The following is a 26,307-nucleotide window of genomic DNA, read 5'->3' on the forward strand; positions in this document are numbered from 1 at the left end:
TTTTAGAAAGAGTAAACAAGCAATTCACATCTACCCGTTCCACTCCACTCAGTATTTTATATACCTCTATCTTGTGTCCCCTCAGCTGTCTTTTCTCCAAGCTGAATAGCCCAAGCCGTTTCAGCCTTTCCTTTATAGGGAAGTTGTCCCATCCCCTTTATCATTTTATTTGACTCAATGCCCTCTTTAACATATAGTGCAACCACCCCCCCCCCCCCTCCAATTTGATGCTCTCTATCATTGCGATACAATTTGTACCCTGTTAAGTGTCCCATTGATTGTCCTCTTTCCACCAAGTCTCTGAGATGCCTACCACATCATTTAGTACTATATACTAATGCTCCCATCTTATTTTTTAGGCTTCTAGCATTTGTATACAGGCACTTCAAATTGTGTTTTTTTCTTTGATCTAGAAGCTGCTTAGAAGTTGAAGGGGATAATGTGCATCCTTTATCCTGCTCTCTCATTAAATACACCTGGCTTACTTTTAGTATTGTTGAAACCTTTTTACTGGGATTCCCTAAATGTCCTGTTTCAATAGTATCCTTCAAGGATACTCCACACCGAACCATGCACTCCTGGGCGACTGTGCCCCCCCCCCCCCCCCCCCCCCCAATTCTAGTTTAAAAGCTGCTCTATCTCCTTTTTAAAATTTAGCGCCAGCAGCCTGGTTCCATCCCAGTTAAGGTGGAGCCCATCCTTTCGGAACAGTCTCCCCATTTCTCAGAATGTTACCCAGTTCCTAAGAAATCTAAATCCCTCGTCTTAACCATGCATTTGGTGGAATAATGCAGCTGCAGGCATGTGATGCTTCTATTTTATTAATTGAGTAGATTTGCTCAAACCATAATGGTGGTATTTTTCGGATGGTGTTGGGCAAAGTTAATGGTGTAGCAGCACAGATAAAGTGGGATGTACAACACTGTTGTATACAGTGGGGATTTGGGCATTTGTAAATTGTGGAAAGTGGTCAAGTTAATAATTGAAAATCTAATGTGAAGGATATATACAGTGTTTCTTTGAAGATTTCAAGAAATTATCAGTTCTGAAAATTAATCTGTTGCTTTCAGGCTTCTCAATGAAGTTATGTACCCACAATGAATATGCATGAAATAGATTTGCATACAATGGATGTAATCATGTACATTTTTCTCATTCAAATTCATTGTGAATATCTTGAAAAGCTAGCTGACTGGATGTGTCTGAGGATTGAGTTGAGAACCCCTGTCTTAGTGGATTGGCACTTATCACTATCATGTAGAAAGAAAGCCCATCTCAATTGTATATAAAGTGTTGGCTTAAGATTCAATTAGAAATTGAATTTCTCCAGGTATCTCTATTCATCACTCATTTGAGTTCTGTAAATTTTCATGCCTTCATAGAACTGTCATGGGAAGACCTTTGGTATCTGATGTGATTTCTGTTTCCTACTCTTTCTTTGCAGCCAATGAAAAATATTTTAGTAGTATTTTAGGTGAGAAATCCCTTTTTTTTCTCCTATAAAGTATACTCAAGCAGAAGAATGTCTTAGCAGCATAATATTAATATAGATATGCATTTTGTATTTGACTTTGTAGGAATACCTGGAATCTGCCCAGGGCTCAGGATCTGAGAGGAATAACTGGAGAACAATCAATAGAGAGCTGCTTTTGGCCCATTCGAACTGTGTACGCCTTACACTTTCTTCACGAAATGTACAAGAAAGCCGAAGAGCACTTGAAAGGTATGGAACATTGTTCTGTGTTTGATCAAGTCTTTAAAAAGACACAACTTAAAAAAATATCAGAGAGCCATTTACTAACAGCACATGCTTAGATGCAGTGTTTACAGTAGAGCCTATTTTATGCAGTTGGCCCTGCTGTAAATAATTCACTGTAATTGTTACTGTGCACTGTTTATCGTTTATTTACTACTAGTAAAAAAGGCCTGTTTCTGACACAAATGAAACGGGCGCTAGCAAGGTTTTCCTCGGAGTGTATATGTGAGAGTGACTGTGTGTGAGAGAGAGAGAATGTGCGAGTGTGTGTGAGAGAGAGAGAGTGTGTGTGTGAGAGACTCTCTGTGAGACTGAGTGTATGAGACCAAGAGAGTGTGTGAGTGACTGTGTGACACATAGAGAGTGAATGTGATACAGTGTGAGACATAAGAGTGTGTGAGAGAGAGAGAGAAAAAGACATTGACTGTGAGAGAGAGTGTGTGTGTGTGACAGAGATGCCCCCCCCCCCCTCTCTGGTGTCTGAGCATTACTGTGCAGGACGCTGAACTCTGGCTGTGCTTCAAGGAACTGACCAATCCTATTTAATAGAATGCACCTCCAACATTCTGAAGCTGAGAAACCTCGTGTGGTTGGTCACTTCTGCTTGTGATGAACCCGGAAGTACGTGATGTCAATTCAGGAGATGGATACAGAGAGCAGGAATGCCTCAGCCATGCAGTCAGCTTCGGAATGTTGGAGGTGCGTTTTATTATATAGGATACCGTTTCTTATTGCATTCACAAAACAGAACGGTTTACATCTTACAATAAAATATAAAAAAAAAAAAAAAAACATATAGGAAATCCATTCATTTGATAGAGCAGCACAGCAAACTAAAGCATCCATACTAAAAGATATATCAACAATGGACAACCATTCATAACCAACAATATAATCAAGCATATTTTTAGTTACTACAAATTCGTTCTGTTTTTCCCCTTTCATCTCAGATTATTATCAAATGTATTCTGAAACAGATATGTTTTCAAAAGTTTACGAAACTGAACATAGGACTCTTCCAATCTAATAGTTTTAGGAAGACAGTTCCAAAGAGAAGGAGCTAAAAAGAAAAAAAGCTGAGTTTCTAGTAGATTCCCATCTAGCCTTTTGTGGTGATGGAATTACTAATCTATTATCTGTTCAGTTAATAGATGACTTTTTTTTAGTGTTTCTTGTTGGAACAATTGTTTATATTTGATGTATATATTTTCTTTGCTGTAGAGCATTTTTTGGGATAGTAAAGTGGTAATCTTTACAGGTTCTTGTAATTTATGCAAGGGCTGTGCCTGATTTCATATATGTTCTTCTCCACCTAAATGACAACACACTTGTGGTACTTTCAGAATTGCCTTGGTATGTATGTTAAGAATTTGGATTTTGCATCTTCAATTTGTGGTCTTCTTTTCTTAGTTTAGTTATGACATTTATATCCTATGTTATCCCAAAAAAGTCTTGAGTTCAATGTAGCTTACAATATAGATTGAATAAATATAGAATGAAGAATTACTTTGGACAAAATGTGTTGAATTGAGTAACATGGAATAACAGATTAACAGAAGGGTAATAACAGTGTACAGTTAAATGATTGTTACTTCAGAAGTGAAGTAAATCGGTGGTTCTGAAACCTGTCCTGGGGAACTATCAACCAGACTGTTTTTCAGGATATCCACAATGAATATGCATGAGAGAGGTTCCTCCAATGTAATGGAGGAAATAGGCATGCAGATCTCTCTCATGCCTATTTGTGGATATCCACCAAAGGCAACTGCTGGTGTTCCCCTAGGACATCTTTGAAAACCATTGAAGTAAATTATTGTCCAGAGCTGTTCAAGAACTAGCATTCTTGTTTAACAAGGTTTTTATTTTTTTAATTTCTCAAGTTCATACCAAATATATAAACATATGCCAGAACAACGTCTTGTACTATAGCAGTAAACAGCATTTCCCCCAAACATTTGTGTGTGCATATCATCTTAACATTTTCCCCCTCCCATTTCTCCTTCCCTCTTTGCCTACTTTCTGTTTAACAGTTTTGTCAAAATTACTTTCTGCATGTTTCTGGAAAACTCTTTTAAGAAAAATTGTGTGTGAACTGCTACAAATGTGTGGAAACTGGCTTACACTGTTGAAATTATTTCACAAATTATTCATGAAGTTTGACCTGAAATACCTCTTTACCCTAGCTTTGATCATGCACTTCAGTTTTTGAAACCATATGTGAATGATTCAGATGAATTGTCTGTTACCTTCCTGGAAATGAGAGGTCATTTCTACATGCATACTGGAACTCTGCTGTTAAAAGCTGCCCAAGTTGGTGAAGTGCACTGGAGAGCTGTGACGGATATGGCTGCTCTCTGCTACCTCATAGCATTCCAGGTAAAATAATTCAGTTGCTATTGAAATATATCTTTGGTAGGTTAGAGTGGGAGGAGTGTCACAACCTGAAAATCATGGCTGAAATCATGGCAATGTGGGAAAAGAATATATTGTCAGATAGAATTCCCTTGCTGTGCAGAGTAGTGTATCTTTTTTTTTTTTTTTTTCTTGTCCGAGAGGCTACGCAGCTCTTTTCCCTTTTTTGGGTTCCATTGTAAACACTATGCTTAGGGGAGCCTTGTTTGCTCTCTCTGTCTTGGGATTTCTATAATTTACCATTGCTAACCACTTTCACTACGATTAACTCAGCATGCATCACAACTTGTGCTTTAGATCCTATTCCTTCTATATGGTTAACTATTTCATGCCATTGCTTTTCTCCCTTTTGTGTTGTCTTTAATATGTAACATTCTTGCTTCTGGTGTGTTTTTTTTTTTTCCTCAAGAATGGAAAAGGGCGGCGATTCATATATTTTAATGTGACATTTGCTCATTTCTGAATTTCTGATCTAAAGAAGGTGGTGGTACCTTCGAAAGCTAATCAAAACATGTATTAAATTAGTCCACTAAACAATATCTTAATTTCTTTGCTTCATTTTACTTCTGTTTATTACCAACTCCCCCCCCCCCCCAATATGGGATCAAACAGTAATATTCTTATTACTGCCCGGTGTCTAACTTATATTTCCAAATTAACAGAACGTGTTTTTTGGCAATTGGTTCAATTTGTCTTCTGCTAACATTCTTTATTTGTGCCAATTCGGCTTTCGTCCTGCCCATAGCACGGAAACGGTTCTAACGGGATTGGTTAGCAATCTCTATTCTGTGCTTATGGCAAGATTGCTTTGATTGTGTCCCTTGATCTCACAGCGTTTGGCATAGTTGATCACTGTCTTTTTTTTTTTTTTTTTTAACTCTGGAATCTCAGGTTTTGAGTTGGTTCTCTTTTTATTTATCAGAACATAGCTTTTTCTGTTTCCTTTTGTATCTTCCACGTTATTGGTTCATGATATTGTTTGCAGAGTCTCCTGGGGCTCCATATTGGCACCACTTCTTTAAATATTTTCATTAGCCCTCTTACATCATTGATTCATGACTTGGGCATCTCTGCTTTTTTTTTTCTACACAGATAACATTTTGTTAATTCATTATACTGATTCCCTTTTTCTAGATATTTCCCATTTACATGTTGGTTTACTTACAGTCTCTTCCTGGTTGCTCAGAAACAAACTCAGTCTCTAACTCTAAAACTGTGTCGCAGCGTGGATAACTAGTAGTCAGTGCTCTCATTCTTTCAGCCTTGTTTTACAGGGCTCTCCAATTTTAGTGCAGTTTAATACCTTGGAGTGATAATTGATCAAAAACTCAGTTTTGAGCTAAAAGTCTCCATTGCAGATTAGAGCGTTTTCTTATTTTGCGCTAATTTCATGCAGTTCATACTTTTGTGGACAGTGCTTCGCAAGTGATAGTCCTAGTCCTTTATGCTTTGTATACTACTGCAACATGGTTTGTGCTGGTCTGTCGCAGACACTTCTTAAGCATTTACAATAAGTACAGAACTTAGCTCTAAGAATCTGTCATGCTAAAAAATTTGATGTCTGCCCCTTGTTTATTGAGCACCAGTAGCTTCGTGTCTCCTTTTGAATTCAATACAGATGCAGAAAGTCTTCATTAAATAGGTGGTAGAGATACAAATTGTAACGGAATTCAAAAAGGCATGATATGAACACACAGATCTCTATTTAGAAAATGGAAGTTATAAAAAACAAACAAACCTAAACTTAAATGGCTGCATGAGTGTGGATGTGTCAAATGACGCTTAGATGGCTACTCCGGCTGTGATGAACTAGGGCCGATACTGGGCAGACTTGTATAGTCTGTGTCTCATATATGGCAATCTGGTTTAGGATGGGCTGGAAAGGACTAAGACAGCAGCTTTAGTGGTTGGAACATGAGGATGGTGCTGGGCAGACTTTTATGGTCTGTGTCCTGCAAATGAGAAGATGAATAGGCTGGAGCGGGCTTTGATGGCAACTCCAGCAGTTAGAACATAAAGATAGGGCCGGACGGACTTCTATGTTCTATGTCCCAGAAACACCAAAAAAAAAGACCATAATCAAGTATATAATATCATGGTCATTGTTGATTTAATCATGAATTGATGATGAGTGTAACTTTTGGGCAGACTGGATGGACCGTTCAGATTTTTATCTGCTGTCACTTACTGTGTTACTATTAATCGTCTCTGCTCCCGGGCTGATGCGCGCAGACCTCAGCGCCGACACAGGCACAAGTATCAGATGTCACCTGACGTACTTTCACGTGCATGTGATGACCTCTTAGCACACAGTGCCAGTGAATCAGAGACAAGTCTTACATGTGCACACCAGAGTGTTCCAACTTCTGTTCCTTCCTTGCCTGCAGTGCTGCGGCTCGAACCCAGAGAGAGACAGAGAGCTGACCAAAATATATATTTTTTTATGTACCATTAAATTCTTGCGGGACCGAGAGGGGACAGGTTAAAGTCTTGTGGGGATGGGTAAGATTCCAGCGGGGATGGGTATGATTTCCGTTCCCATGTAACTCTCTAGCTTAGAGCTCTCTCTTTGCATTACTCTTATTCCTCCATGCTTGGAGGTTTGCTTTCTTGGGGGAGGAGGAGAGAGGGGGTTGGGTTCTGGCTTCAGAATATTACCTTTGTACAGTTCCATTGTGTTCTTGTTAGCTGATGATTTATTTGTTGCATTTGTACCCCACATTTTCCCACCTATTTGCAGGCTCAATGTGGCTTACATAGTACCATCAAAGGTGTTTGCCCAGTCGGTGGATAGCAAATACAAAGTTGTATAGTGATCGTATGTGGTATAAGTGGAGGGTCAGAATGGATGAAGATTGTGTGATGTCCTGTTCGATCATAGTCATGCTGTGTTGGTAGGTGAAGAGGGTTATGTGGGGTCGTTGGGATAGGCCTTTTTGAAGAGGTAGGTTTTTAGTGATTTTCCTGAAGTTCAAGTGGTCGTGGATTGTTTTCACAGCTTTTGGGAGCCCGTTCCATAGTTGTGCGCTTATGTAGGAGAAGCCGGCCGCGTAAGTTGTTTTGTATTTCAGTCCTTTGCAATTTGGGTAGTGTAGGTTTAGGTAGGATCTTGACGATCTGACTTTGTTTCTTATTGGTAAGTCTATAAGGTCTGTCATGTATCCTGGGACTACGCCGTACATGATTTTATGGACTAAGGTGCAGATTTTGAAGATGATCAGTTCTTTGATTGGGAGCCAGTGCAACTTTTCTCGGAGAGGTTTGGCACGTTCGAAGCATGTTTTGCTGAATATCAGCCTGGCTGCTGTATTTTGGGCGGTCTAGAGTTTTTTTTATGAGTTGTTCTTTGCAGCCCGCGTAGATTCCGTTGCAGTAATCTGCATGGCTTAGGACCATTGATTGTATTAGGTATCGAAAAGTTGTTCTTGGGAAGAAAGTGTTTAATCATTTGAGCTTCCACATTGAATAGAACATTTTCTTTGTTACACAGAGTTTACTTGGCTCTCGAGGGTAAGGTTGCGATATTGTGACACTGAGTATTTTCAAACTGTCCGAGGTAGGGAAGGTATGGTTGTGGGTTTTTATTTGTTATATGGCGAAGAGAGGATTTGTTTAGAATTATACATTTGCATAAGTGAAAATGTTTAAAAAAAAAAAAAAAGAAATCCCAAATCCACTGCCTCAGCGGATGCTGACAACAGATAACATCCAACCTAGGATGGTGTGCCCATGTAGACGGTCTTCACACTCGAGGACTTTGATCTGCTCAGGAGACAGTTTCATATCAACCTCCTGGAGCTACGGGTAATAATAGAACACTATAAAGGTTTTCAGAGTTTGGTTGCTAAACCAAATTATTCTATTTCAAAAAGACAACCAGGTTGCCGTGTATTATGTCAACAAGTGGGGGGAGGGGGATACAGGATCATGCCCCTTATGTCAGGAAGTGGTCATAATGTGGCAATGGGCCGCCAGTCCTGTAACCTTTAGGATTAAGTTCAAAAATTTTGATGCTTGCTCACAAAGCACTACATACTAGCCTCCCACATTGTCCCTTGCACTCCGACAGGTCTGTTTCGCTCCATCAATGTCTATAGATTGGTCCTTGTGGGACCACCTAAGGCACGATGGGAGAGCACTAGAAATACAGCATTTTTCTTTGTTGCTCCATCCCTTTGGAACTCTTTACCTATTACACTTCATTCCGGACATACTTTAACCCTAAAAACCCACTTTTGTCAGTTTAGTGCATGGGGACCATGACAGTCAACAGATGTCTGATGTAACTATATGTTTTTGGTCTGCTAGTCTTTGTGTGTGATTAGTTCTTGATATGTGTATGTCTTTTCTTTTTTATTGATGTCCTTATCTATTTTTACTATGTTTGTTTTATATTTTTGTAAACTGCCTAGACTTGTGTGCATATTAGGCAGGCTATATAGCGTTATAATAAACATAAACCAATCACAGCATGGTGCGCCGAGAAACATACCTGGCGGGGAAGCAGAACAGCCTTGGTGCATCGAAGGATCTTCCACTCATCTCAACAACAGAGTCCTTAGTTCTGCTTCAGGATTAGGTTACACAACAGACTAACATCAGATGCATTCCTCCTCGATAGGGAGGAGGGTTATCTGTATGTGTATCTTTCAGCCCTTCTAATAGGCAAGACTGCTGAAACTCACAGAACTGGGAGACTATGATCCTCATTGTGCCTTACTGGCCAAGACAGATCCTGTTCTCTCTGATTCTGTTTTCCAAAGAGCTCAGGATACAGTACTGTTTTCTGACTCTCATCACGCAAAGCGAGGGGTCTCTTCTGCTCCCCATCCTTCAGTCCTTGGATCTCACGACCTGGATGTTGAGAGCGTAGAATTTGCTTCCCTTCAACTGTCTGAGGTATCTCCAGATTCCTGTTGGCTTCTAGGAAAGATTCTAAGATGTGTTATACTTTTAGGTGAAGGTTTGCTGTCTGTGTGATGGCAAGGCCATAGAGCCTCTTTTCATGCCCTACACAAAACCTGCTTGAATACCTTTCACCTTTCTGAGTCTGGTATGAAGACCAACTCTGTAAGGGTTCACCTTGGTGCAATCAGTTCTTATCACTGTGTAGGAGGAAAGCCCATCTCTGTACAGCCTCTAGTTCGCTTCATGAGAGGTTTGCAGTTAATGAAGCCCCCGTCAAATTTCCTACTGTATCATAAGACCTCAGCATCGTCCTCACCCAGCTAATGGAAACTTCCTTTTGAGCCACTTGATTCCTGTCATTTGTAGTACCTGTCCTGGAAGACCTTGTTTTAGATAGTGAGCTTCAGGTCCTAGTATTTGATTCACCTTACACAAGGTTTCATCATGAGTAGTACTCCACATGCATCCTAAGTTCCTTTCTAAGCTAGTGTCTGAGTTCCATCTTAACCAATCATCCTACCAACATTATTCCCAAAATCTTATGCCCATCCTGGCGAAAGTGCATTGCACACCTTGGACTGCAAGCGAGCCTTGGCCTTCCATCTGGAATGGACTAAAGCGCATAGACAGTCAAACTAGCTTTTTATTTCTTTTGTTCTAAATAGATTGGGGACAGCCATCGGAAAATGTGCATTGTCAATTTGGCTAGCAGACCATCTACTTCACTTAGGCCCAGGCTGAACTGACTTTGGAGGGTCATGTCACGGCTCACAATGTTCGAGCCATGGCATCTTCGGTAGGTCGCTTGAGATCAGCTTCTATGAGGAGGTTTACAGAGTTGCAACGTGGTCTTCACTCCACACATATCTCATTACTGCCTCGAGCAGCATACCTTACACGACAGCCAGTTTGGTCAGACAGTCCTTCAGAATTTGTTTCGTGTCTATAATCCACCATCCCAGGCCATTTTTTCTTCTGTTCCTGGCTGCACCTTCACAACAAGACTGTATATAGTTTCAGGTTGATTGGTTCAGTTTGGTCTTGCTGTTGCACGCTCCTGTTTTCCTTAAATTGTTGCATTTAGTGAGCCTGGTAGCTAGGGATTCCTATATGTGAGAAATATTGTCCTGCTTGTTCTTGGAGAAAGTGAAGTTACTCACCTGTAGCACGTGTTTGAGGACAGCAGGACACGTATTCTCACATCCCCTCCTATTCTCTGAGTTGTATTCTTTTGCTTTGATATTGTACTGCTGGTCCCGTGCAATCATGCTGGGCAGGAAGGCACTTGCGTGTGTGCGGTGGAACGCTGGCAAAGGCTACTTAAAGTTATAGAACGCTGGGTAACGCCCGCCAGGGCTCTGTCAAGATGTCACCCATATATGAGAATAAGTTTCTTGTTGTCCTCCAGGAACACCTACTACAGCTGAGTAATGTCTCCTTACTGACCCCATGATGCAGAAAGGAGTTCACTGTGGCTGTTAACCTATGTGGAATACATGGGTGCATAATATATTAAAATGAAGGTTAATGAGGCTATTAGGTATTCCTCTACAATGCACAGAATGTAAACGGGGGATTTTAATGCGCCCACAGTGTGAGAAATTCACCACCAGGTCTATGGCAGTGTAGAAGGATTAGTCAAGAGAATTTACTGCCAATGTTTTTTTTTTTTTTCCTGCAACCATAGCAAGGACCTGTAGCAGTAAGACAGAACAGTGGTAACGTGACAAAACAGGAGTCTTATGTCTGTGACTTCTTTTGTGAATGTATGACATATTTGTTCCCCAGTATATTTCCCTTTTTTAGCCAGCAGATGGTGACTGTTTTTTTCTCTTTTTTTTTTTTTTTTTTTTTTGTAAAGCTGTTACAGAAGTGACTGCTTGTTTTATTCCTGCCTGGGTTGTGAGGTAATCTTTAGTATCGACTTTGGAGCACAGAGATAAACATCTCTGTCCTGAGACCCTGTTTAAGGCTTGTGAGCAGTTAATTTCCTGAAGGTTCCCAGGCGCTACATAGGTAGTGACAGTGTTTAGACAGTTTTAATATTGATCCTTATTCATTTGCCTGTTTTATCTGCACATGTTCTGTGCATAAATATTAGCCTTGCAAAACTTATGTGCAAGAAATTTTTGTGAGGCTAATGGTCATACGCAGGACATCATTTCATGTGCAGATGTGTGCTGGCACTTTTCATTTTCTTTGGGCATGTACACAGTGAAGCCACCCTTATCACAGAACCTTTGTAGGCATTTATCTGGCAGACTTTCTTTGATTAGCTTGCATGTTCTGATTACTTTGACTTCATATCTCAGCCTGCTGCATCACCATAGAATATTTTTTTCACTGATCTCTTGGTAGAAGTCGTATGCTTAGCCATCAGCATGCTGCTGTACCACATGGTCTGCTTCATCAACTTTGGAGGCAGATAGTGTGTGCCTGTCTCTGTCTCTGAGCCCTCAAAGCGGTTTACATATATTCAGGTACTTATTTTGTACCAGGGGCAATTGAGGGTTAAGTGACTTGCCCAGAGTCACAAGGAGCTGCAGTGGGAATTGAACTCAGTTCCCCAGGATCAAAGTCTACTGGACTAACCACTAAGGCTACTCCTCCAGTTTCAACATGGTATTGAAGCACCTAGTAGCATGCCTTCTTCCCTTTCCAAAGTGGTTTTGCTGTCTCTGGGCTCTTGGGCTGTATTTCAGTGATGATAAAAACAAATGCAATGAATAATTACAGTGGTGGAAATAAGTATTTGATCCCTTGCTGATTTTGTAAGTTTACCCACTGACAAAGACATGAGCAGCCCATAATTGAAGGGTAGGTTATTGGTAACAGTGAGAGATAGCACATCACAAATTAAATCCGGAAAATCACATTGTGGAAAGTATATGAATTTATTTGCATTCTGCAGAGGGAAATAAGTATTTGATCCCCCACCAACCAGTAAGAGATCTGGCCCCTACAGACCAGGTAGATGCTCCAAATCAACTCGTTACCTGCATGACAGACAGCTGTCGGCAATGGTCACCTGTATGAAAGACACCTGTCCACAGACTCAGTGAATCAGTCAGACTCTAACCTCTACAAAATGGCCAAGAGCAAGGAGCTGTCTAAGGATGTCAGGGACAAGATCATACACCTGCACAAGGCTGGAATGGGCTACAAAACCATCAGTAAGACGCTGGGCGAGAAGGAGACAACTGTTGGTGCCATAGTAAGAAAATGGAAGAAGTACAAAATGACTGTCAATCGACAAAGATCTGGGGCTCCACGCAAAATCTCACCTCGTGGGGTATCCTTGATCATGAGGAAGGTTAGAAATCAGCCTACAACTACAAGGGGGGAACTTGTCAATGATCTCAAGGCAGCTGGGACCACTGTCACCACGAAAACCATTGGTAACACATTACGACATAACGGATTGCAATCCTGCAGTGCCCGCAAGGTCCCCCTGCTCCGGAAGGCACATGTGACGGCCCGTCTGAAGTTTGCCAGTGAACACCTGGATGATGCCGAGAGTGATTGGGAGAAGGTGCTGTGGTCAGATGAGACAAAAATTGAGCTCTTTGGCATGAACTCAACTCGCCGTGTTTGGAGGAAGAGAAATGCTGCCTATGACCCAAAGAACACCGTCCCCACTGTCAAGCATGGAGGTGGAAATGTTATGTTTTGGGGGTGTTTCTCTGCTAAGGGCACAGGACTACTTCACCGCATCAATGGGAGAATGGATGGGGCCATGTACCGTACAATTCTGAGTGACAACCTCCTTCCCTCCGCCAGGGCCTTAAAAATGGGTCGTGGCTGGGTCTTCCAGCACGACAATGACCCAAAACATACAGCCAAGGCAACAAAGGAGTGGCTCAGGAAGAAGCACATTAGGGTCATGGAGTGGCCTAGCCAGTCACCAGACCTTAATCCCATTGAAAACTTATGGAGGGAGCTGAAGCTGCGAGTTGCCAAGCGACAGCCCAGAACTCTTAATGATTTAGAGATGATCTGCAAAGAGGAGTGGACCAAAATTCCTCCTGACATGTGTGCAAACCTCATCATCAACTACAGAAGACGTCTGACCGCTGTGCTTGCCAACAAGGGTTTTGCCACCAAGTATTAGGTCTTGTTTGCCAGAGGGATTAAATACTTATTTCCCTCTGCAGAATGCAAATAAATTCATATACTTTCCACAATGTGATTTTCCGGATTTAATTTGTGATGTGCTATCTCTCACTGTTACCAATAACCTACCCTTCAATTATGGGCTGCTCATGTCTTTGTCAGTGGGCAAACTTACAAAATCAGCAAGGGATCAAATACTTATTTCCACCACTGTATGTATAAACCAAAAATGTTCCTTCACTCTTTGCATTTTGTACTCCTTGGGGAATTCTGCATAACTGCACTTTGTAGAATTTGCGCCAAATTTACCTCGTCACATGCAGAGTTTGCCTTGAGGTGTGAAGGGGGAGTTCTCATTCAACCTTGGCAGCTGCCACAGCCTTTCTACACCACATGATCTTCCCATCTTGTGATTAGAACGGTGCAGGAAGTCCTGCGCTGTTCTTGCAAGACTGAACGGTGCAGGATTTTGAAGACCACATTAACCACACGCTGCATCAGTGCAGAGCTCCCCTTGGACTCAGTGGGTGGCTGAAATAAAAATGGCTGAAAGACATAAGCCTTGGCTATGGCTCACTATTACTGTACTTGGGGAAAATCTGCACTAAAAGCTTTTGCATCTTTGAGAGAGCTTTTCAGTTTAAAGTTTAATTGGTATTTGGAGATGGTGATTATATTATTTTGATGATGAGTTTTAATTTTTTTTTGTGTGCAGAATTCTCCTAGAAGTAATTTACTGAAAACGAATACACATCTCTAACATTTTATTGCCTTTTTTTTTCCCTCCACCTCACCCAACCCCTGAAACTGGCTTTATGCTTCTATTCTTTGACCTTTTTTTTTTCTTTTTCTTGGCATCCCCATCACCCTGCAAACAAAGTTGGATGGGCATCTTGAAGCACCTCTGTGATACAATACAGTTATTGTTAAGTAAAAGTGGAAACACTGCCTTGCTCCAGCTTAGATACAGAAAGCAATTAGTTCTAGTTTTCAACTGTAACAGATACGGAAATTTCACTTGTTAATGTATGCTATGTGTCACATTATTCAATGATTGTTTTTAAGTCTTGTATCATATGTGTGTTTCTGAGTAATCTGCTCAGATTTGGAGAGGGATCAGAACAAAAATGTTCGACTTTTGCTACTCCATAGGTTGTTTTGAATTATAAAGTTTCCTTTGTAAGTGATCTTCTTACTGCTGTTGTATCACTTTTTGCTCATAAGCAATAAAATGTTTGATTTCAGTGTATAACTGAAATGCACTTTTATTTTTTTATTATTTTTTTATTTATATTCTTAGGTCCCCAAACCAAAAACTAAATCGGTAAAAGGAGATGACAATAACCAGGATTTGTTTGAAATGCTAGCCTTTGATCGTCAAAGCCAAGCAGGTAACATTACTGAATTGTATAAATCTAAAATTTAACTAAAATTTCAAACAATTTGTACCAAAGGAGAGTACAAGATGGCAGCTGCCATATATGAGTCTTTGAGTTTTTTTTTTTTTTTTTTCCCTTGTGCTTCTCAACCATTTCTTTCCTCAGGTAAAATGGATCGATGTGTAGATCGACTGGGCACTCAGGAAAAATTGGAGGTGGTATTCTTGACTTTGACGCTGTTGTCAGGTGACTCAGTGTCTTGGGCTAGACAACTTTTATTAACCCCAATCAGTGACTTGGGGTCCTTTTACTGAGGCACGCTAATGGATTTAGCACGTGCTAAATGTCATGCAGCCCACTACATTTCTATGGGCTCTATGGCACTTACCGTGCGCTGTGATCGTTAATGCATCTTAGTAAAAGGAAACCTTGGTTTCTTATCTTGGGTTAGATACTTTGTTTATTAGTCCTAATTGGTGACAGCGCCTGAAAGACATCCAGAAGTACCTTTCCATGATCCCCTGAGAGGAGAGCACTGGGTGGAGGAGAAGGGCTCAGCATGGGCGAGGTGTTTCTGGAGTCCCTGCTGGGAGACCCGATGTCGTGGACCCTCGGAGTAGATTTGAAGGAGGGAGTGAGACTTCAGTCAGTCTCTGAGGTAGACTCAGCAGTATTGGTGGAAGATTTGTTGGGAGTCTCTGAATGGACCACTTCCACTGTGTTGGTCTTTGTATTTCCTATTGACAGACTTGTAACTTTTTCCCTGGAATCCATTCGGCAAACAGTATAGATTTTGGGAGCCTGCTCTTTGTTCTTAAGTAAGTGATACTAAGTTTAAAATTCAGCAGAAGTTGTTTGACAGGGCCAGGCTGTAAAAAAACAAAAAACTCGCACCTGTCAAACATTCCAAGGGGCTTGGAGGTCCAGTGGACCTCCAGACCCCCCCCCCCCCCATTGCCCTCTGGGAGGCTGGGGGGAGTCGTCTTCTGGTGGGAGGGCCTGCTAGCATGCAGGTGCATGCTGGACAGGGCTCCCAATTCTTCCCCAATGCTCTGTATAGCCTAATGCCAGCTCCAAGCTGGCGTAGTGTTTATAGCGGTAGCAAGCCCTAGTTTGGTGCGCTGCTCGCTGAGCATTGGGGAGGAATACAGATGTCCCTGTTTAGCATGCATTTGCATGCTATTAGCATTTGGAGCCAGTGAACTCGTTGTTACATGCACTGACCGGCTCTGATCCTGTGGCGCAGGCAAGTGTGAGTGCTAGTCCGGTGTAATGGGCTCTACTGCCCTCGTTTACTTTTGATCATCTGGGTTTAGGTTCAGGACACACAAAATCAGCGTTGGATTGCTGCAGTGTTCTTCTCTCCGTAGACTGGCAGCAGTCTTGGGGAGATTTGGCTGATTTTTTTTTTTTTAACTGCAGCTCCCTGGCACTTTTCGATGTGGCTCATGTTCACTTGCTGGCTAAGTAGGCTTCCTTGAAAGCGGGAACGGCAGCCATTTTGGAGCTGCGCATACCTGCTGCAACTTACTTTTCACAGGCAGCTCCTTTTACTGCGTCTCTCGTTCAGCAGCCTTCTTCAGGGGCAGTTCAGGGAGCTTCAGGTGAGCCTTGCAGGGTCGTTGGATGCAGAGGCTTCTTTTGCTCCAGAATTTTATTTTAATGCACAAGGCATTTTTACTGAAGCGTGCTCTGCCTTCTCCCAGCTTCCTATCTGAAGTCTCTGTTGGATCCTCCCGTGCCTAGTAAAAGGACAAGGCTGCAGCATCAGTCAGACAGGGATACTGGCTCTGTTCTCTCGTTGAATCCATTAGGGGTCCTGCCTCTTATTTCTAAGCACCCTGCTTTGCAGGAGCTTTAGAGGAGGGCGAGGTTCCTAATAAGGAGGGCTGTGATCCTACGGCATGTATGTTCTACAAGGAAGAGCTTCCCATTTTGATCACTAGAGCCTTGAAAGTGCTCAATATTTCTCTCCTTTACTCAAACTCCTTCCTTAAGCTCAAATCCTATCATGTCTGGGACAGAGAGGCCTCTGAAAACCTTCCATGTTTATGAGGCAATGCAGGAACTCATCTTGGCCCAGTGGAATACCCCAGATTTAGGATGTAGAGCTGTGCGGGCTATGTCTCTCTTCTCTTGCTTGACGATTTGGAAAGGCTTAAGCTACCTATGGTGGATTCGTTAGTCACTGTAGTTACCAAGAAGGCAACAATCCCTGTTCTAGGGGTACTGCGCTTAAACATATGCAGGACTGCAAATTTGAAGTGGTCCTTAAATCTTCCTTTGAAATGGCTGCCCTGTTTCTCCAAGCCACGGTATCGGGCTTTTATGTGACGCGCACATGTCTTAGCCTCATTTAGCAAGCATCTGATTCTTCCATGGGCATAGATTATCTTGCTCAATGTTTCCTACTCTAGAGGTGAGGTTGGCCTATCTTGCTGGGCTCTGTGATCTGATTCGGACTTCTGCCAAACAGATGGCAGTGTCTGTGAGGTGCCTTTTGTGGCTTAGGAACTGGCAACAAATGTGGCCTGTAAATTGATTCTCACTAAGCTGCTTTTCAGGAGTTAGTTCCTCTTTGAGGAGGACTTAGAGAGTCTCCCAAATCTTTGACAAATTTCTTCAAGGACCTTCACCTTCCTGAGGACAAGCCTAAGCCTTCCTTCTGCTCTTCCCAGTCTTGTTCACGCTTTCATGACTGAGAGGTAGAACAGGTCAGTTTTTTCTTCCTTCTCTCGTTTGTGTGATCAGCCCAAGCAGTCTTCCATTCATTCAGAGAAGAGATCAGGTAGACCTCTCGGGCTTCCAAAGCTTTCTCTCCTTCACACTGAAGGTGTGCACGGTCCCTCAGGCATTCTGGTTTGGAGTTATCCCCTTTTATAAGGGGACCAATGTTCTCTCTAATTTTGCTGGCCTATATACGCATGAAAAACATTTTGTGCTCAAATGTTGAGCCTTGACTCTGTGCGGTGTAACCTATATTCACAATAAAGAAAGCAAACAAAAATTTTGTGCACATAGTTGCTAGGCATGTGTGCTCCCTTTCTAACCCGGGAACACTGAAGGGGACCTATGTGGTCTGCAGTCCCCCAGCAATTCTGTGTTCAGTAAATGTTTGGCCGGCAGACCTGTGCAACCTGAGATGACTATCTAGGGCAGTAGAGGTCGTTTTCTGAAACAATGGTTTGATGGGACTTTTGTATCGTGGACAACAGAGATACTTATGAGAGGCTTTGGACCAGGTTGACTGCTGATCTTTGGGCCAGTGCTGTGAAACCCAAATGCTTTGGGTCTCTCTCCCTCTCCAACTCCCCCCCCCCCCCCCCCCCCCCCCCGCAAAAAAAAAAAAAAGAAAATTCTCAGAGTTTATCCTTCTCTCTTCTAACATCTAATCTAGCTTAGGACTTAGTCATAAAATCCCTATATAGGTCCTATGTGATATACAAAGATAAAGACCAAACAATAATGGAGAAAAAAAACAGACTATAAAAACAAAATTATGTAATTATGAATTGAATAAAAATGTTTCTGATCTCTTAAAGCATATGGTTTGGAATCATCCTAATGGAACTAGGTATGGCATTCCAACGTAATTAGCCTGAAATACAGGGGTGTGCTGGTAAATTGTTAACAGGGGGCTCTCTCTCGCCAGCAAAGTAAAAGAGAATTCAGGAGGGGCCCAAGCCCACATTTTGGGATCCATTTGTTAAAGTAGCCATGGAGAACCGGCTCCCAAAATTCTTAAAAACTTAACAAACGGCTCTCGAGAGCCTGTGAGAGCCTGCTCCAGCACACCACTGCTGAAATACATGCGTAGACTAAGTCTACACTTAAAGTTAATATCCCTAACAGAAGGATATGTCAATAACAATTGATCTTGAAGTCGAAGAGACTTGGAAGTAAGAAGATTGAGAAAGCAGACCAACTACCAGCTCTGGAGCATCACCTTGTAAAATAATTTAAAAAAAACATAATGCGGGCTATTTTAAAATCAACACATGCTTTTAGAGGAAGCCAGTACAAATCCTGTAAATGTTTAGTGATTCAAGATGAGTGGCTGTATTTTGGATTAATTGCAATTTTTGTTTTTTTTTTAACAAAGTGACATTGTCCAATATATAGAGAATTGCAATAATGTAAGGTTGCATCAACATTTGAACTAGATGAGCAAAGTGATGTGGATGAAAATATGATCTAATCAACCAGTCTCATTTAAATAAAAATTTAATTTTCCAAAGGTGGGCAACTTGAAGTTCAAAAGTAAGCGCAGTCTAGAATAATACCTAAAATCTTTGAACCATCTTCGACAGGCAGTGATATTCCTTATGATAAAGGAATAGCTGTTGGAACCTGAGTATTAGGATTTCTAAACCATAAAATCTTAGTTTTAGTAGCATTTATTGACACAAGCCCAATTTTGAAGCTTAATGATACAAGATGATATTCTATTAAATGTATTAACAGCAGCACATACTGGAATAAGCATAAAGATATCTGCATACGAAATAGATGTTCGCTTTGGTGTAACTTAATTGAGCTAAGTGCGCTCATGAAAAGATTAAATAGCATTAGGGATGGGACGAGGGGGAGCCCTGAGGCATCCCTCACTTCAGTTGCCAGCTGCGAGAAAATGTCCCATTTTTACAGACTTTATATGTTCTGTTGGATAAAAATTCTTTAAACTAATTCAACACAGACCCAGCCATCCCAAATTCGCTTAACCTGGTCAACAATTATGAATGGTCTACTGAATCAAATGCTGCTGAGATGTCAAACTGGAGCAATATGATCTGTTCACCCAAACTAAAGCAACTCTTAACCTCAGTAACTGAAGTAAGTAATAAGGTCTTGGTGCTATGCTGGGGTCAAAACCCAAACTGCAAGGGGTGAAAACAAGAAAATCTATCCACATAATGATCTAATTGTTTAGTTACATGAGTTTCTAAAAGTTTGGTAAGAAACGGAATACCTGATATAGGTATAAAATTAGCAGCGGATGAACGTTCAAGACCTTGCAGTTTAGGTATTGGTGTTAAAACAATTTGCCACATTTTCTGCGATAAACATCCTGAAACTAATCAAGCTAATAAGAGGTACTGGAAGATATAAAAACAAATTAGATGTACATCCATTCAGCACATAGTGGCAGTGAGAGAAACAAGGAACTAGAGATTGAACTTCTGTAACGGAAATGACATCAAACGATTCCAAAATTGGTCAGCCATTATAGCAGTATTAGTCAACTGGAGACCCAGATTGAATATTATGTTCATTTTTTTCCTAAAAGTCCAGTATGTACTCTTTCAGTCTTATTTTGCATTTGTGCATGTGGTTAACAGATGAAACAATCAGTTGAAGGAGGAGGAGAGGTCAATTTTTGGACTAATTAAAATAATTTCTTAGTACTTAGGAATCACAATTCAATCTCCTTTGCATAGTATGATTTCCTTGCTTCAGCAAGATTAAATTTTGTAAGAATTTAAAGCATTTTTTCCACTGCAGTTTACCTACAGGATTACGATCTTTCTCCATTTTTCATTCTAACTGATGACAACTCGGCTAATTGGTCGTTTAAACCAAGGAGAGTTGTTATATCTTTTAGTTTATAGCACAGCAATAGTGTCTAAAACAGTGGACAGTGTAATATCCTGTAATGGTTGGCTCTTCATGAACGGACTTATTGACTTCATCAATTTTCCTCTGGTTTTCATAGTTTGTTTTAAATATTTAGATGTTGAACGAGACATACGAATATTCATGGTAAAATGAGACGAAAAAGTGACCTAGTCTGTCAAGTTACACACAGGCACAACCACCTGTACACCATTTGCAGAAACGTTTGATGTCTCAAATTTGAAAAAGGAGTGAGGTAAGCATTAAACATGGTGAAGACGGCAGATCCCAGAACAAACACCCTTTAACTCAGAAATAACCTTAACATTACCTTCTGCATGAATGCAACCAAACAAAAAGCAGCCTAGCACAGTCTATAGCCCTCAAACGTCAATAAAATCTCGGGATTAATCATATCAGAAACAGAAGTAATGTTCATGCATACTAAGTGTTGTCTCTAAATGTCATGGCCTTAGATTCTGTCCAGTGGGCAAGGGCTTATGTGAGACCATTTAAAAGATGTGCTAATCTCAAGGCTAATGTACAAAGCTGCCTTTCTGAGGAGAGGCCATGTCAAGCCTTACCCTATGGAGCGAGGAATGGACCTTGAGAATCCTTCAGATCGCGGCCTCTACAGATGCCAGCATGGGTGGATGGAGAGCACATTGTCAAGACAAAATGGCATAAGGTCTGTGTCATTCAGGAAGTAGTATGGCCAATAAATTGTTTAGAGCAAGAGTGAGAGAGTGTGCCAGCCATTTCTTTCAATGGTTTGGGGAAGACAGGATTCTGTCACAGTACGATGGCAGTGACCTATGTGAACTGGCATTGTGGACCAAAGTTTTCAAGTAGCCAGGGAAGTGAGGTTCCTTCTGGCCTGGGCAGAGAACGGTGTGGCTCATATTTCAGGGGTGGAGAGCAAAATGGATGACTTGGGAATGAATATCCTGGACCTGGGAGAGTGGCTATTAGCAGACTTTTATTCCTTCTTTGATCATTGTTGGGGGAAGGAGAGAGCTCTTGTATGGATTCGATGGCATCCAGAGAAAACACCAAGAATCTAGCTGGAGATGAGATCAGGAGTTTGCTGCATTGGATACCCTTATGCAACTGTGGTCTTGGAATGGTCTTCTCTGTGTCTTCTTATCATTGCCCCTCATGGGATTGTTTAATTTTGGACTTGGGATCCTTTTAGCTCCAGATTGGTGTTTGAATCTATTGAGGATTCTAGCAGGAGAGCTGGTGCAGAGCAGCGATCTAGTCTACTGGTTAGAGCAGTGGGCTGAGAATCGGGGGCTGTTTCTTATAGAGGATCAGCTCTATTTTGACTATGGGCTGCCCCTTGAAAGGTTACCTAAGGCAGAAGGGCTACTTGGTGATGGCCAGGAAAAGATCAACATCTCTGGCTTATATTAGAATATGGAGGATATTTGAGGAGTGTTGCTGCAAAAGGGAGTTTTTTTTTCTATTCCTAATGTCCTTTCCTGTAATCCTGGGCTTTCTGGAAGAGAGTCTGCGTAAGGGACTGATAATTACTACCTGGACGCTGAGGGAGGTTTTCACCTGTTGTTCGAGGTGTATGAATGGTTGGTCCTTGGCAGCCCATTCCAATATATTTTGTTCCCTCATGGGCATTATGCAAATTTGCACCCTGCCCCCTCCCCCCATGACCTCTGATGGCATCAGTGAGAGTGCAATCTGCATGGGTCTCTTCATTGGGTGATGACATGAATCCAGTGGTTTTCTGCTTTGATCTGCTAGTAGGGCAGCATAACACCATACATCTGGGCTTATCTGGAGAGAGTCGAGGAAAGCAAATGTCTAACTTCTTCATATTTTTTTCCTGATAAACTGGATGTTGTATAAAGAAGTGAGAGTTATAAAATATATGAAAACTATGGAAGTGTAATTACAGGTGTGTATTTCTTTGAGGTTTTCGCTTTTTTCACCCCAAAGTTATTTCAGTTCTCACTCTAGACTTGACTGTACCTTGTAGTGTAAAAATAAATAAATATAAATAAAGATCTCATAGAGAATTGCTTTCCTTAGGCATAACATGAAGAAAAGTCATTTTTGAGTAAGGGTCTGAACAAAATGGTCTTCAGTATTTTATGGTAGTTCATTTTGGGAAGAATGTTATAAAAACTTTTTAAAATTCTTTTTCCTTCTATAACAGGACACATGCTACTTAACCTCAGCCTTGGCAAGCAAAATTTCTTTAAGGAAGTAGTGGAAACATTTGCAAACAAAAGTGGGCAGAATGTCTTACTTGATGCTCTGTGTGAGAACCAGGAGTCTATGGAATGGTCTTTTCTGAGCAGTGATGATATCAGGAATGTTGATACTCGGACACCGGAGGTGGCTGAACTAATTAGATGTGATAATGGTAAGAGACTTTATTGAAGAGCACATGCTTTCCGATTTATTTTACATAAATATATTGATGGAATAGGCTTGTATACTGGTATGGTAGTGGCTTTTCTTGAAACTTCTTTCAGACATTCTGACAAACATATGATATAACATTTGGGGAACTGGGGGTCTGATGTGGCTGGTGTGGATGGCCAGCATGTTCCTGTGTGTTTTTTCTGCAGCCTTGCAAAGCAGTTTTTAGAACTCTAGATTTAATGTTTAAATGCCATTATGTTCCTATAGGCGTCTTATCATTTAGTACACGCTAATTGTTGGGGTGTGCAAAATCTGTAAGCGCACATTAGTAAAAGAACTCCTAATATATTATAAACTTGCTCAGGAAGTCTAATTTCCTTGGAAATTAGTGTATGAATAAGTTAGATAATGCCATTGAAAAATTGCTGATGGCACAATTAGTAGCACTGAAGGACTGGGTTCTGATGTAGCTGTTGTGGATGGCCAACACTGTGTTTTTTCTGCAGCCTTACAAAGCAGTTTTTAGAACTCTAGATAAACGTCTAAATGCCATTATGTTCCTATAGGCGTCTTATTTAGTGCACACTGATTGTTAGTGTGTGCTGTATCTGTTAGCATACCTTAGTAAATGAACCCCTTAATTGTCTATCTTTAGATTATAAACTTGTTCAGGAAATCTAATTTCCCTGGAAATTAGTGTATGAATAAGTTAGTGCCATTTAAAAATTGCTGATGACACAGCATTTAAGAATACATGCAGTTAACATGCCATGCAAAGGGAAGAAAAAGTTATGGTAGTGAAAATATAGGCATGCCACCAAGCATTTGCTTCTTTGATACTTGATGCTTTCTGTAACCTTCATAGAAGAGATGTTAGCATTGTTCCACAACAGTTAATGACATTTGAAGAATGATTTTTATTCCATAATATTTCTCACCAGCATAGAATAATTTGTACAGAGAATTGATTTTATCAAAAGTTAATGTAGTGTCTCATTTCTTTCACCAGACCAGTCCAGAACAAATGGGTTGTGCCCTACAGCCAGCAGATGGAGACAACGAACAAAGACTTCTGAACCTTGCCCTATTTAGGGCATTGTGCAGTCATGAACTCTCCATATTTTTGAATTCTGTCTTCATCAGATGGTGACAGATGTTCCATGCAGCTGGTTTCTGGACTGGTCTGGAATCTCTCCTGGGCCAGTTAGAGAACTGATAACCCCATTGAGTCTAGTGGGTTGAGGGGCCAGCCATGCATCTCAGAGGATGCCTGGAGGAATCCAGGTCTCGTTCCTATCCTCCTAGGCCCCCTAAGTGGGAGTCTTCCCACACTACTCCACCTCTCCTCATCTGTCTTCCAGGGTTGATATGAAAAAAAAAAAAGTGAAGATTGTTGAAGGGGGAATTTCTGCTGGCTAGTACAGTGGTTGAAAGATAGCAGCCCATGGCTGTTTGCTACCCCTTTCGGGCTTTAGGCATGCCAGGAGCCGAATGAGTGGTGGGGGCCTATGAGTGCCAGCGGGTTCCCTTTGAGTGCTGGGAGTGGTTCAGATGCTCGGGCCTTGAGTGTTTAGTTCGTTTGACACCAAGAGCAGCGCAGGATTGAGGTTGAAATCACAGTAGTCGCTTCTCAGGGAGGAGGGTGGGGTTTGAGTTCAGCTCTTGGTTTACAACTACACCAAGGATGTAGGTGAGCTGCACCTGTGGCATATAGACGCCATTGGTGAGCAATGCACAGCTCTCGGTGCAGAGGTTGTCAGGGCAGCTGCACACAGTGTGATTCATGCTGCAGATGAGCATCAAATCACCAGGAGCAGAGGGCAGTGCATTTGGAAAGGCAGCTGGTGAGGGAAGAAGATCAGACAGGAGCATACGGCCAATTGTAAAAGTACAAGAAAACTGGCCATTTTCTGACAGGGTTCTCAGGCTTTTACTACTGCCATCTACTGTATCTTCAAATGCTACTTTGGCTGTCTTCCCTCAGAGCTGCTCCATCAGTTGGTGAAACTTTTTCACCTGAGTTTTTCTTGCATAGAGGCCTATTTGTTGAAGCAGACCCAGTGACATCTGCTTCAGTGGTGGGGGAGGAACAGCATTGAGGCTTGAAGTATTTCACATAGCCCAAGAGACCTCGCCTCGAATTTCAGAAGGAATGGGAGGTGCAGTCAATGATGCCAGGTGTAGGATTCAGTTATGGGGTGCAACCAACCTGGATGCTAAAGGAGCATCTGTTGTATATCCTTTAGATGAAAGTGAGTTTTCCTATAGGAGAGGGGGATGACTGTACAATAGGTGTCCCTATAACCAGCCTCTCCAAATGACAAACAAATTACTACTCTACCTATGAAAAATTCCATTATTATACTTCATCTGTGTACACCTGTATGCTGCACAAGCCAGTATGTTTAAAAATAAAAGTGAGATTAAATAAAAATGCTACCTGCAATAAAGAACGACAACAGGGATGCAGCAGCTCATAGGTTTGTTTGCTTTGTTTGGAGTGTACGGTGATGACGTTTGTGCGGGGGTGGGGAAACAAAACCTAATTGGCTCCAGCTTTTTCATCCCGGCTCCTGTTTTTATCCAACCTCTTTGGTTCGAACACATTCTGGGCTGGTTTCAGGGCCAATCAGGGCACAGAGCATTAGCACTAAGGATGTTTGACCAATGACACTGCAGGTTACTTTTTCCATTTTGGGGACTGTAGCTACAAAGAAAACACACTTCTGTTACGGCTATAATGCAGAGGTCAAACACCACCTGCTGGCCAACCAAGGGAAATGCAAGAATATCCGCAATGCTGGTTTGCCTTCCTACCTACTAAGAAAGTCTGGGGTGTGGTATCTTTTTATCTAAGGATGTTCAGGCTTAGGTGCTCCAAAGTATTATCGACCTTCAAGGTAGGTAATTAAGCATACAGAGAGAGGTTTAAAATGTAGTCTTCATTTATGCTTCAGATGATTCTCAAAAATAGTTTTTTATTCATTGATAGAGAGCAGACTTTTAACAATGGGAGCTGGAGCCTGTATAATAGGTGGAGGTTTTAATTTAAACCTGTGCCCACAGTTGGATAATTCATTCACAGCACGTTATGGAAGAGCAGATTGTTTAGCCTTTAAGTCTTTGATTCACCTTCTGGGATTGTGGATGTATGGAGGGAAATGCATCTACGTACAGGGCAGTTCTCTTACTACTCTCCCTCATACACATCTTACTCCTGTATTGATTATATTTTTGTAGATAAAACTGTGCTGGTGGGTGTGCTTAGGTCAAATTGAGCCTATATTGTTGTCTTCACCATGTGCCAGATTGGATTGAACGCAAAGCTAGAATTCATGATAAGACTCCTTCAGGAGATTGAATGAGTATCCTGGAGGAAATGAAGGTAGTAAGTGATATTACTAGTCTTATTACAGAATATTTCACCCATAATTCTACACAGGATGTCTCTATGGGAATACTACTCTCTCTATATACTGGGCTGAATTTACATAAAATTAGTCTATAATTGTGACGGGGTGTATATTGTATCACAAAGGAAGGGGGGACCCCCAGTCCCAGTGAGACTCTTTCAAGAGTGCCTACTGTCAGACAACTTGGGATAGTCCACCCTAAGACAGGGCGAACAGGAACCTGCTCGGGTGGTAGTAGCGTAACAGGGTTGGCTACATGGGTGGTGGCAGGCTAAAACAGAACCCATTCTGAAGTCGAGCCCATTCCCTGACCAAGGAACGCTGA

The 26,307-nt window shown here is 41.5% G+C and overlaps 1 protein-coding gene across 2 annotated transcripts in view; it reads left to right on the plus strand.

Annotated features, from left to right (window-relative positions):
* The window catches only part of RGPD4 (RANBP2 like and GRIP domain containing 4), a 294,599-nt gene that overhangs the window by 34,853 nt on the left and 233,439 nt on the right, over positions 1 to 26,307 (plus strand). For both annotated transcript variants that reach the window (XM_030201471.1, XM_030201472.1), the window contains exons 6-9: positions 1,578 to 1,723; positions 3,940 to 4,132; positions 14,490 to 14,580; positions 22,358 to 22,567. In XM_030201471.1, coding sequence (XP_030057331.1) covers positions 1,578 to 1,723; positions 3,940 to 4,132; positions 14,490 to 14,580; positions 22,358 to 22,567 — 640 coding nt within the window. The remainder of the gene's footprint in view (positions 1 to 1,577; positions 1,724 to 3,939; positions 4,133 to 14,489; positions 14,581 to 22,357; positions 22,568 to 26,307) is intronic.

The sequence above is a fragment of the Microcaecilia unicolor genome, chromosome 4, assembly GCF_901765095.1.
Source record: "Microcaecilia unicolor chromosome 4, aMicUni1.1, whole genome shotgun sequence".
Taxonomy (NCBI): Eukaryota; Metazoa; Chordata; class Amphibia; order Gymnophiona; family Siphonopidae; genus Microcaecilia; species Microcaecilia unicolor.